General features: G+C 35.7%; 1 protein-coding gene across 1 annotated transcript in view; it reads right to left on the reverse strand.

The window, feature by feature from the left end:
- The window catches only part of LOC118852322 (RAB3A interacting protein), a 48,580-nt gene that overhangs the window by 21,677 nt on the left and 12,770 nt on the right, over positions 1–14,133 (reverse strand). Inside the window, exons 2-3 of the mRNA XM_036762034.1 lie at positions 4,390–4,659; positions 3,730–3,988 (exon numbers count right to left, since the gene is read on the reverse strand). Of these exons, the coding sequence (XP_036617929.1) occupies positions 3,730–3,988; positions 4,390–4,634 (504 nt within the window). The 5' untranslated portion in view covers positions 4,635–4,659. The remainder of the gene's footprint in view (positions 1–3,729; positions 3,989–4,389; positions 4,660–14,133) is intronic.

Below are 14,133 nucleotides of genomic sequence, written 5' to 3' on the forward strand. Positions count from 1 at the left end.
TGTTAAAGACAGGATATGCAGCTACCTCTCCTGACTCCAGAGCCAGCACTTTTCCCACTGTACCACAATGTCCCACTAATAAAAGCTAATCAAGGGAAAGTCTGATTACTATGGAGTTTCTCAAAGTATGTGAGAGTTGTCTCCACAGGAATTAAGAACCTGGAATCCAAGAACCTCCTTCTCACTCTTCTGGTGAGAAACCAAACTGAGATGGGTTGGTATTTGTGTAGCAATACTTATCTCCTTAACTCCAGGGGTTGGGGTAGGGGCATATTTCCTCCCTCTGCTGCAGAGGGGGGTTGCTCTGGGCTGTTAGGTACCAAGTCCTACAACAAATCAGCACTGGGTCCAGGGGAACTGGACTCCAGAGACCTAGGTTCAAACCCTCTAACCTATTTATTATGTGACTTTGGGCAAGTCATTAAACCTGATATTTTAAAATGAATGCCAAGACTAGATGATCACAGTCTCTTTCAGTGCTAGATCCTCTAAGAAAATCATGTCAGGAAGAAGATTCCAAGTAGATGATTGGTGCTGATAACTAAACTCCTCAGAAGTTAGAGAGTAAGAATGGAAATGGAATTTCTGACAGGACAGAGAAGGAGGCTAAACAAGAAGGTTGAGTTTAGAAGGTACAGAGCAGGGGAAAATTTTATAAGAAAAATACATATGTTCATTTTCAGCTCAAATTTAGGGTGGAGGAAATGTTTGGCCTCTTATTACACGGCCTTCTGGGTATGGCCTATTCCTGTCTACCATATCTTCCTTTTTTGTTTTGTGCTATTTCCTCCATTTCTTTTTTTCTCTCATCCCAGCATCTCTCTTTTTTCTCCTTCTCTTTCCTGTTCTCTCTTTCCCTCCGTCTTACTAAAGCATTAGTTATATTATAGCAGGACACAAAGTACCCTTTGCTTATTTTTATCTACCCCACAACTAATACTGAACTAACATAGTATCTTATATACAGCAAGCATTTGATGAATATTTGATAAATATTACTTTTTGCCAAAATATACCTTAGTCTTTTCTTTTATGGTTTGAATAAAAGTTGACAGTTCTTGCTTTTAATGCTTTAAAATAGTGATATGAATATATTTTCCTGTCAGAGAACAGGGGAAAATAAAATATTGTGCATTGTTTTATTTTTACTTATGCAACCCTCAATTGTTATCCATGAATCAGGGACCCAGATTTTAAGAGCATGGGTGATTTCAGTTTAGAAAGTCCTAAAAGTTAATAATCTAGTTAAGACTATAAAGTAATGGTTTAAGGTAAAAGAGTGAAAGGCTCCTAGCTAGGGGTGGCAGGTAAGTGACAATAAACATAAAAAAGTAGCATGATCCTGTGAGTACATTGTGAGGATGGGTCATATTCAGAATGACCTGAGGCCATTAAAGACAACTCAAAGAGTTTAGGTTATTGTAAAGGTTATGAGGAAGGCAGGGAAGATCAGGGAAGGACCAGAAAAATAGAACAAAGCAGCAGCTTTGGTGGATGGCACAATGATAACATATTAGAGAGAAAGAACATAACTCCTCAACTTTTTTTTTTTTGCCTCCACTTTCTTGATCAAAGAGAATAATACATAGACTGGGAAGACAGAACAAAAACAGGGAGTTGACCATGGACTCATCATTAACAGGGTATATCAAACAAATCTTTTTTTTTCTGGACATGGTTAGATCAAAGGGATGCCACAGACATAGTATACCTGTAACTCAGCAAAGCATCTGACAAGGACTCTAATAATGCCCTTGTAGACAAGGTGGACAGATTGGCCTAGTAGATGTCACAGTTAATTGGAATCATAACTGTTTGTATGATCACATCCAAAAAGTAGCGATTAATAAATGGATTCATGCCAAACTAGGAGATCATAAGTCGAATGCAATTGAGATCAGTTCTGACTATGTTCTGTACATTTTTATCAGTGGCTTAGATGAAGACACAGAGAGCACGCTTATCAAAAATGCAGATGACACAAAGGTGGGGGTGGGAGATAATTATCAGGTTGGATGACAGAAGCAAGATCCAAAAACATCTTGATAGTCTATAATGATGGGCTAAATCTAAGGAGATGAACTGTAATTAGGATAAATGTAAATTAAGTACTACAGCTGAGTTAAAAAAAATCAACCACGCAAGGAGAGGATAAGAGAGGAACTATGAGACAACAGTTCATGTGAAAAAGACCTGGAGGATTTAGTAGAGTACAAACTCAGTATTATTCCACAATTTTATGCAATCGGCAAAAAAAAAAAAGCTAACACAATCTTATCCCATATCAAAAGAAAAAGAATATGGAGAATAAGGGATGTAAAAGTGCTACTCAATTCTGCTCTGACCAGACACATCTGGAATCATGTGCTATGATCTGAGTTACCTTTTAGGAAGAACACTGAGAAATTTGAATGTGTCCCAAGAAAGCCTATCAGGAGAGTGAAAGATTGAAAGAAAACAGAGTGGTAAAGTGGAGAACCCTGGGCATGGAGACAGGAAGACCAAGATTCAAATCCCACCTGACACTCAGTTATATGACAAGGGTCAAGACAGTCAACCTCAGAGATTCAGTTTCCTGGTTTGCAAAACTGGAATAATGTTTTTCCTTAAATTAAATTTTATTTGAGAATAATAATTCTTACCTCAAAGCACTGCAGTGAGGTTCAAATAAGTGAAGTACAAACTTTAAAAAGTATTAACATAAATATTATTATTAAAAATTAGTATGGTTAAGTCCAGAGAAAAAACAGAATATAGAGTAGACATGCTTTTTTTTTCCAATCAAATAACAGGCCGGACTAGATTACCTCTGACATACCTTCCAACCCTAAGAAGCTATGATTCTGTAATTTAAAAAAAAATGTTCCCTCCATCCCTGTATTTGAGAAATCAATTTAAGTAAAACTACTGAAAAAAGATCATGAATTCTATAGACAGGAGCATTATTATGTTAGATATGACTAGTAATCTCATCACTGTGTCACTGCCAACCAAAGTGGATAGATGGAATGACTTGAGATGAAGGACCTATGATCTAATCAGCATAGGACCTCTGTTCTCTGACAGAGATCAAAACCCATCCATAACTGAGGGTTTTAGAGTAGCCTAAGGCTCAGAGAGCTTCAATGACTTCTTTCCTAAGATATTACAATTCATTAGTAGCAAAGCCAGGAACTTAATTCAGACTCTCAGTTCAGCACTATTCAATCTGATCATGAATGAAAACCAGGCGAAAAATCTATTGAAATCTCACATAATCATATAATATGGACACCAATTTACGAACAAAATATTTATTCATCACACAGAAGAAATCTTAAATAGTAAGAGTAAATGGTAGCAGATTATTAAGGAAAAGTTGCCATGCTCAAATTCTACAAAACTCAAATCAGTCTGAACACTGAAAATGTTATAAATTTTAAAAATACTGCAGATCTAAAGAATTAAGACTGAACAGTTCCTATAATTTTCTGACCAATTGAGCCCACACCACATGAATATTTACTCAATCAATCAAGTGGAAGAAATCTCTCTATAACATCCAGGTCTAACAGATCAAGCTGGCTCAAGGTCCTCCCAAACACTGCCCACCAAGTAAAGATAATGGTTAAGTACAAGCCTATATTGACTTCTCTTTGTGAAAGATCTACCACACTGTCCCCTACTCATCAACATGAATAATTGAAAGTGTTGTATCTAAGGAAAAAGGATAGATTTTTTTTTCCTTACCCTCTGAGCTTTTGCAAGTTCTTCTTTTAATCTTTCATAACCCTTTTCCCTCACTTCTAGAACAGATGGGCTCCGCAAACGAGACAGACTGTCAGTACTCAATCCAAAAAAGTCATCATTGCCATCAGAAATCTCTGTTATTGTGGCATCCTGTAAAAATTCTCTCTCAGCACTGTTGCTATCCTTTCTGGATTGCAGTTTAGTTAAACCAGCTGTGACTCCAGAGGTGGAACAAGGTACTGAATCTGCAATATGAATGCTATAAAGGAAAAAATACAATTTAATACACAAAAATAACATGGCCTCATATTCTGAGCATATAAAAAACAGTAACACTAGAATTCAGCTAGCATATCTGCATATAGCTTTATGTAAAATTACATAGGTAATTCTTTATTCTTTAGATCAGAAGCATCAAACTCATATGCTAAAGTCTGCTGCAAAAACAGATTAAAATGTAATGGGAAAATGTTTAACAAAATAAGCAAAAATATAGTGCAACACAGATTTTAATTTATGGTTTTCTGAGTCAATATGTGGCCCAATTTTTTATTTGATTTTGATACTAGTGCTTTAGAAAATGAAAATCTAAATTGCAATATCTTAACACTGTCCCTGTATTTCACAAAAATTCAAATAAAAGTATTTTTATTCACCTACCTAATACCTGCTATTTCTCCACAATTCAAATGTCTGGGAGATGAATAAACAGGTTGTGTAGGAAGGTCAGAAACATCTAATGTGTTAGGCTGAACAGGTGTTGCACACAGAGGATATGGCCGGTAGATAACACTTGGTGAGGTAGCTTGCTCCTGAGCTGCTGGCTCATATACACTAAGAAGATCTGGTGAAGTAGGGGAAGCTAGGTTTACTTCATGGAAACCTTCCAAGGGGTCATTAGCCATTGTAAAAGCCTCATTATATAACACCCTAAAAAAAAGAAGCAGGCAGTTAGCATTCAAAATAAATACACGTATTTTAACCTGGATAAAATTATAACGATCAAACAAACAAGAATAAATAGAAAATGCCTTAATATTTAAGTATGAAAGATAGAAAAAATAAAAGGCAAGCTTTCTCATCTTTTGAAGCAACAATAACTGGAAAGAGATGACAGTATCATTTTCTATAAAGGTGAATATAAATAAGTTAATGGATTGAACACAAGATACAAGACAGAATATTACTTCTAGCTCTGCTATCGTATATGACCTTGCCAAGTCAATTAAACTATTATGTAAGCGTTTCTCCATCTGCAAAATAAAACTGCTGCCCAAAACCAAAATTTTTTAAGCTTTCTGAGAACTAAAGAGTTTGTCACAAGTTTTTCATGTAAAGATCCAAAGTAAAAAATAATAGTATTGTTATTCGACAAATTTAAGATTCTTGCTTTCCAAGGTTATGGTGGGAACATTGTGTCTTTTACACTTAGGTGCATCAAAGGTTCTTCATATAAGCATACAAATATGAAGTAAACATGAAATAGCAGAAGAGAACTAAAATCAGAAAAGGGTAGACAGGAGAATTTTCCAAGTAAGTCACTTCAGTATCACAAAAAAAATCAAATTTAATAATAAGAATTATAAAATACTAATTACTTTTCTTCAACAATGAAAAACAAATCAGTCCATTAATTCATTTTAGGTTGAATGTAGCTTTTCTTAACAACTAATAGTAGTCCAAGATACAAAGTGTAGAGAAACTACCATAAATTCTTATTTATATTACACTCATTTTGTGGATCTATTTTTGCTTTTAAATAGCCTTACACATGCCCAACATGAAAAGTCACAATATTTGTATAAATTAAGAACAGAGATGCTTGACTAAAAGGTGTCTTGTTTTGTTTTGTTTTTTTCATTACACAAACAATAAATTCTTGTTTACCATGAAATCAAACCTGAGTTTTCCTAGTTCTTCACAATGGTAATATGAGCCTGCAACACATGGTGAAAAGAGAACTCAATGGTTCTGGAATCAGAAGACCTGCGATTAAATCCCACTTGGACACTTAACACTTGTGTGACCCTGGACAAGTCACTTAATCGCCTGGGCCTGTGTTTCCTCATTGGCAAAATGTTAGCTCCTGAGGTCCCTTGCAGTGTCAGATCACAAGTTTTAGTATCAAACGTATTTTATTAGGGCATCACAGGATGTTAGAAATGGAATGGCTCCTACAATAATCCAGTCCCCTCATTTTACCAGGAGTAACGTAGGTCAAAAGAAGTAAGCAAGGGTGCACAGGGCAAACCTACGCCCACCCCAGTCTCCTAATTTCTATTCCAGTGTACCTTCCACTATACCATACTGGTCCCATTTATTTCCCCCAACTAAGGCAAGCACTAGAACAAACAAGAAGAGGGTTAAAGAGAATATACATGCCCATGTGAGAAACTGATTGCTTCAGGGGGAAGTAATGCAGCTAAGAGCAAAGAGGGAAGAGTGTCACACATGGTGTGCTAGTTCCTTGAGGGGGAGAGAAAAAACCATCTTGAATTGGAAGGGATCTCAAAGGCTACAATTCCAGCAGGTTCTCACTGAGAATTCCCTCTGAAACATTCTCAACAAGAAGCTTTCAGGAAGAAGAGGAACCCTCTGCCTTCTGAGGGAGTCCATTTCACTTTTAGATAAGTCTGTTAGGAAGACTTTCCTTATCCAGCCTATATTAGCCTCTTTACATCTTCTACCCCGTTGCTCAGCTATCTGCTGCCAATCAGAACAAGTCTTTCCCAAGACAGCCCTTCAAATATCTGAAGATGGCTATCATGGCCAGTACACAGCTCTACTTTTCAAGTCTTGCTGGAGCTCACCTAAAGGACCCCCCTAATAAGAGACATGGTTTTATGATTTCACTACAAGTTCTAATACTCCTTGAGATTTTCAAAGGGTGGCTCCAAAGACTGGTGAAGGCCCTACTGGGATAAATTATGGGCAAGATGAAGTTCCCTGACTTCCCCTGGTAACATTAAGAGTAGTCAACACAGAAGTATCAAACTTGCCTAGCTGGGAACCAAATTAAAAGTAATTGGGAAATGTTTAACAAAATAAATAAAAATACAACACAGATAATGTTAATTTGTGGCTCTCTAAGTCAGTATCAATACCACTAATTTAGAGCTCCACAGAATCAAGGATATGGGTCATGGGAGGTTTGGCTATGGCTGTCCAATATACAATTACTCTAAAGTTCACATACACCAGGAGGCTTGAGTACCACTTGTTTCAAATTAACGTCCTAATTCATCTTCTACTTTCCTTTGAGGAAAGACATACTGGAGTTCCATCAGACCATTCTCATGACCCTTCAGATAATGGGTTTCTTTTATTAAATCCAGTCCAGAACTGCTTTCTTCTGCCCTGGAAAGGGAAACAAAACAAAAACTCCATAGTTTTCTCACTATACTTAAAATGTTATGAAACGAAATCAGATCATTTATTTTGAAATTGTATTTATCTACAAAATACCCTATCAGTGCACAACTGGCATGTTACTGATCAATCCAGATTGACCACCACTTTGTGAGAATACACTGCATGTACAGCCCTGTGTAGTGAACTGTTCTGATGAAAAAGATAATTTGTTTTTTACATAATGAACCCTGACATGGTTTTAATGGTTTGCTTGATGTGCTCCCCAGACATATAGAGGGTCCTCATTTGGAATGGCAATCTATTCCCATGAGGCCAGTTAACCACTATCAAACGAAGTGCTGAGAGAAGAACAGAGCATCCTTGGAGAAAGGTAGTCCACAATGAGCTATGTGAATGTACAGCATATTAGTAAGGCATCAGTAATTGGGGAATTATGAAGGTACTATATTATTGATCTATTAAGTTTTGTTCAGCTAAAATTCTCAGGTCTTTTAGTCATATCTTCCCACCCTCTGTGTTGTTAGTTTTTGTCTCAAAAGTTTACCGTAACATTATCCTTCCTAATTCAGTAGAATATCCATTCTAAACTTCAATCTATTTTGTGAAGCTGGTTTTTTAATTCATTGTGGCAAATTTGCTTTGTATTTCTATTTCAGTCAGTCAATAGACATTTATTGAATACCTACTATGTGCCAGGTACTGTACTAAATACTGGGCATATATCAATTGGGTATGGCCAAGTAAGTTATGGTATATGAGTATGATGGAACACTAGTGCAGTAAGAAAAGGTGAAATGATTTCGGAAAAATCTGGGAAGACTCGCACAAAATGATGTATGGTGAACTGAGCAGAACCAGGACAATTTATACGATAACAATATTGTAGAGATAATCAACTTTAAAAGACATGTAATTCTGATCAACTCAACAACCAACCACAATTTCAGAGGACTCATGATCAAACATGCTATCCACCTCCAGAGCAAGACAATGAACTCAGATGACATACTGAAACATATTTTCTTCTCTTTATTTTTCTTCATTTTTTTATTGGACATACCTAATGCTGAAATTTATTTTGCATTACCATTCATATTTGTAACGCGTTTTGTTTTTCTTGCTTCATCAATGGGGGCGTATATAATTCAGAACTGAAAATAAAGAGGGCAGGAGATAATTCAGAACTGAAAACAATATTTAATTTTTAAAAATTAAATTTAAAAAGAAATTAAGTGACATGACCCCATGGTTCCTGAGGTAGCCTGTCAGGTCAATGAGTTGATATAAATCCAACTCTTCCTGACACGAGGGTCCCACCTACCCACTATAACAAAACCATCTTTCACTATTATAATCCCCCCAGCATTTTTTTTTCCATTTCCTTTTACTGGTTCCTTCCTTGCTGACAATAAACATTACCAAATCTCCTAAAAGTTTTAATATCGTTCATTTGACCCTGCTATCCCCTCAATAATTCTACATCTTTTCTCCCCTTCCCTGAGAGCTTTCAATTAAGTCAGACTCAACACATCCAAAACCAACTTATTATAATTTCCCTTAGGTCTGCTCTTTCTTCTGACTTCATAAAATCTATCAGCAGCCACTAAGTCTCCTATGTTGAACTCCTCTATGCCCCTCAACTTTGAGAATCACTAAATCCTGTCAATTCTACCTTGGCAACCTTTCCCATCCAAATTCTCCTCTCAAAATTTCCTTCTGTGATCCCATAATCTTGTTATGGGTCCTCTTTACCACAAGTCTGGTTGATCATAGCCTGTTTGTGCAGATCTATCTCCATTCTCCTTCCATTACCAAACCTATCCTTCAGAAGAAAATGGCCAGGCTAACTTAAGGATAAGAGATAGCAGAGTAGCTGAAATCCCCTCACAGAGATAACGAATATGAGGCACATTTTCACTGTGTATTACCCAAGGTCACATAGCTAGAAGGTAGCAGAGCCAAGACGGAAACATCCTAATGCCTCTAATCTTGTCAGGTCACTCATCTGCTCAAAAACCTATAGCACCTCCTTAAAGCTGACAGAGTATATTTCAAACACCTTTGGCTTGAATTCAAGGCTTTCTACAAACACCCACCTTCCCAACCTTCTCATGATACTCTGTCACATAAAGTCTATACTCAAGTATCCCTCTAACAAATGAGCAAACTAAGGCCTAGACCATGATCACACAAGGAGTAAGGTAACGAACATTTGCACGCAGGTCTTTCAACAGTGTTTTTTTCTGTAATTGCAACACAAACACCTGGTTTCAAGGCCTGACTTTGCCAGTAAGTTCCTGTGTGACCTTGAGTAAATCATTTCAACTCTTTGGGCTTCAGTATATAAAACAAAGGAGTTGGACTAGATAATACCTGTTATCCCTTCCAACTCTAAGAAGATCGCTAATAAACTGGTGTTGCTCCCACCAAGATATAGTAACCCCATTAGGCATAACCTGAAACAGGGAACCAGTAGATTATGTAAGAAAAGAGCAAATTAAATTCACCTGGCATGATTTACTATTCAGAGTCCATCTGGCTGTTTTCTAATTGAACTCCTTTTTTTTTTTCTGTTATTGATATTAAGCTGACTGTAATTACTACTTTTTAAAAGAAGGTATCCTCCTAATTCACTGGGACTTCTTATCCTTGCCCCCATCTTCCCTCTCTCTGCCTTTGCACTGATATGACTAAAATGCACTTTCTCCTCACCTCCTAAGGCCTCAGCCTCAAAGAATGTCTCTCTCTTTAAGTTGGAGCTCTCAGACAACATCTTCTGCATGAATCTTCCCTAATAATTCCTCTCTACCTTCACTCCCAGCATCAGCTACAGCAGTAAAACAAGAAAAAGAAATTTAAAAGTAAAGTACAGGTAAAGAAGGAAAAAAAGTTGCTTCTTTCTGAAAGTATAATGGTTTAGAGAACCCTAGAAAGTCACTCGAAATTAACTCAAAGAATTAATACCTTTAGCAACATAGAAAGATGTAAAATAAACCTGCAAAAAACAATCAGCCTTTCTATATATTACCAACAAACTCTAGCAGAAAAAAATAGAAAAATAAATTCCATGCAAAATAACTATAAAATTTATAAACTATATGTGGGAGTCCATCTACTAAGATTCACATAAGAATTACATGAATACAGCTACAAAATACCTTTCACAAAAATAAAGACAGACATAAATAATTGGAGAGAGATTATTCACGGCGGGGGCATACCAATATAATATACATGACAATAAAATTATTTACAGATTCAGTGCCATACCAAGCCAATTATTCGTGACCTTAAGAATAGAAAAAAAAATAATATTCATCTGGAGGAATAAGAGGTCAAGGAAGGAAGCCTGGTAAAACCAGTAGTATTTTGTAGTACAATTATACTATGAAACAGTCATTATCAAAACTATTTGGCAATACTAAAAAAAAGACTGTTGATCAGTAGAGCAGATTAAGTAAATCAGATCCAGAAGCAATGAGAGAGTAGTGCAGCCCAACATCTGGGTAAGGATTAACTCTTCAACAAGGACTGCTAGGAAAATTGGAAAGCAGGTGGGCCAAAATTTGGTTTAGATCAGTATCTCATACTATATACCACAATATGCTCCAAATGAATAGATGTATGAGAGGCGGGGGAAGAATAGGAAACCATATATGGTGTAGTAATAAATGTAGTAATATAGTAATAACAAAAAAAGTAAAATGGAAAAAGATTAGAAGGGAACACAAATAAGTAGGCAAGTACTGGAGTTCCCATGTTAAATTCAAAATACATTTTCTTTTTTTAAACCAAGCACTGGCCCTGGAGTCAGGAAGACCAAATTCAAATATGGCCTCAGAGACACTTGACATTTATTAGCTGTGTGACCCTGGGCAAGTCAAACCTCGACTGCATCATCAAAATAAAACAAAACAAACAAACAAACAAAAAGACCAAGTTGTTCCTAGTGAAGATCCGTGTTTTATCTGCAGTCCTTTTCTGAATGTGGGAAATGCTCATATTAGTTTAAAAAAAAAAAAGAAAGAAAAGAAGTTATGGGACAAAGCCTGGCACCAAAGAGATATGGGAAAGTGCCTTCACGCTTTCTTTGCAGATATAAGGGATTATGGGTACCTTCAGGGTGAATAAATAACCAAGAGACTGGCAGTTCACATATTCTAAACTGCCCTGCCATGGTCTCAAAATGAATCCCCAAGGACTCAGTTTATTTACTTCACATAATCTAGTTTCTTCTTTAGAGGCTATAAAGCATACTTACCACACAAGAATACACCGTTCAATATAATATTTTAAGAAGAATTACTCCTGATACCTAAATGCGAAATTTTCCTTCCATTTCTGTGTTTACCAGCAAACCCTATTTCAGAAAATCATGGAATTTCAGAGTTGAATCCTCTACTCCATCCATCTCCCTTATTAAAATAAGGGGAGGGGTGTGTGTGACTCTGATGAGGGTGACTCATACCCCAGATACATGACCTTTTTGTATATCAGTCTCCTCCTCTGCAAATTAGGACAAAGACTTCTGAAGTCCTTTCCAGCTTGAATTCTATGACCCCATAAAGAGAACCAAGCCTCCAAACTCAAAAAACGGTACACTTTCCACCAGACCACATTTCTAGGTGATGGCATTTGGTGCCACCAATGGATTAATTTCACACAATTTTAATGCTTTAATACTAAAGATTAAAGAAAGAAAATATTCAATAAATTCCTGAGTCATCAATATTCTTTTGTTACAGATATATTTTTCCAAATTAAAAATGGCACAGACACCTAAAAAGATAATTTGATCATTTTGGAAAAAAAATTTCCTCCTTTAAAATCAAAAAGCCTTAGATTAGGAACATGAATTAAAGCAAATTCAGGAACTCTATATAACTAAGAAAGAATAAATGTTAAGACTAGTAAATAGCACTGACTGTGGAATCAGAGAACCCAGGTTCAGATCATACCAGCCCTAATGTTTACTACCTGTGTGACTTTTGTTAACCTTTATAAGCCTCAGTTTCCTCATCAGTAAAATTGAAAGGATTAGACCAGATGACCTCTGAGGTCCTTTTCAGAGTGATAAATTTAAGAACTTTTCTTACAAAAAGTACACTTATTCAGTGTACTCTCATAACACATCTTATTCACAATTTAAAAATTCTTCGGTTTTAGAAAGGTATATAATATGCACGTTGAAGTAATTATTTTGATAATTGTATTACAATAATTTTCTATAGTAATTTTATAGCCATATCTGAAATCAGAATAAGATAATTTTCCAATCATCAAAAGCTAATTAAATTATAAAATCAAAGGAAAATGATCCCTCTCCAAAGCAACAGGTCACATGAGATCATTTTATAATGAAAAGAGCAACAACTTGGGAGTAAAAAGAATTGAATTCTAGCCTTTGCTCCACCATTACTACCTCTGTGACTTTGGTAAATCATTTCCACCTCTATGAACCTGTTTTTCTCATCTGTAATTTTAGACAATTAGGAAAATTGTTTTTAGAGTCACTTCTATGAGCATCATGAATACTTGGGGGATTTTTTTTTCATATTGTACTAATATAACCACTATCACAAACCACAGTAAACCTTTAAATTGCCTTTTTAAAATTCAAACCAATAAGCTAATCCAAATTAAAACAAATTAATGTAATAATAGGTATTTTTCTTAGAAGAATTTTAAATTTTTACTATTATAACAAATATGAAATTATTTTATTTTTGATAAAATTACACAAGAATGTCTTGAGAATACATTACTGCCTTGTAAGAAAAAATATATATAAAGAATCCTGAGAAAAATAGGAAGACTTATATGAACTTACAGAACCAAGAAATCACATACACAGTAACTACATCAATGTAATAAAAAGGTAAAACAATAAAATGAAATAATGCTGTTTAATTCTGATGGCTAAGCTTAACTCTTGAGGAATGTTGAGAAAATGTAACTCCTCTCCCTTCGCTGCAGAGTTTGGGGGTGTGGAGAGGGCAGGGGAGGGTCCTATGGGTATAGAATATCTCACAGACTGTCAGGAATGGCTGCCGATGGTTGATTTTGATGAACCCTTTTTTTTCCTTCATCTTTGTGACAGGGCTCCCAAATTTTGTCCTGGGCACTCTGAGGCCTGGTCTAAACTGTTACACTTCAAAGGTCAATAAAATGTAAGTTACTTAAACTTCACAAGCAATCTGGTCTTACTCCCTATATCAATGTAAGCACTAAATGGATATGTGACTTAGGTATAAAAAATGGTATCCTAAACAAATTAGAGGGGTAAGGAAGAAATTACTTTTGAGTCTGAACAGGAAAAAAAAAGTTGATGATAAAACAAAAGATAAAGAAGATCACAGAAGATAACATAGGCATTTTGGGTTATAAGTTTCTGCACAAACAAAAGCAATGTAGTTAAAACTGGAAGGGAAATAGATAACTAGGAAAAAAGCTTTGCAACAAGTTTCTGTGATAAAGGTCTCATATACAAGAAATGTAAGGAACTAATTAAAATACATAAGAACAAGAGCCATTCCATGCTGGATAAATGATTAAAGGATACTAATAGATACTTTTCAAAGAAGAAATATCCAAGCTATCAACAAGCATTTTTTTAAATGTTCAGACTCACTAATAATTAGGGGAAATGCAAATTAAAGCAATTTGGAGTTTCTACCTCAGAACCATCAGATTTGGAAGAGATAATAACAATGTAAAATGGCAATCCTTAGAGGGGTTGTGAGAAAACAGGCATACTTTGAAAGACTTTAGAACTCTGATCAATACGACAACCAACTATAATTCCAGCATGTTACCTACCTCCTGACAAGAGAGGTGATGGATTCAAGACAGACAAAAAACATTTTCAGACACAGCCAATATGGGAATTTGTTTTGCTTGACATATGCATTTTGGTCACAAGGGCTTTGTTTTTCTTTTCTTTTTTCCCTCCAGTGGAGTGTAGAGTGGAAATTCATGGGGGAAAGGCATAAGATAGCAAAGAAGGAAAAAAGGTAAAAGAAAAGAGGATCA

Source organism: Trichosurus vulpecula, chromosome 5 (genome assembly GCF_011100635.1).
Source record: "Trichosurus vulpecula isolate mTriVul1 chromosome 5, mTriVul1.pri, whole genome shotgun sequence".
Classification (NCBI taxonomy): domain Eukaryota; kingdom Metazoa; phylum Chordata; class Mammalia; order Diprotodontia; family Phalangeridae; genus Trichosurus; species Trichosurus vulpecula.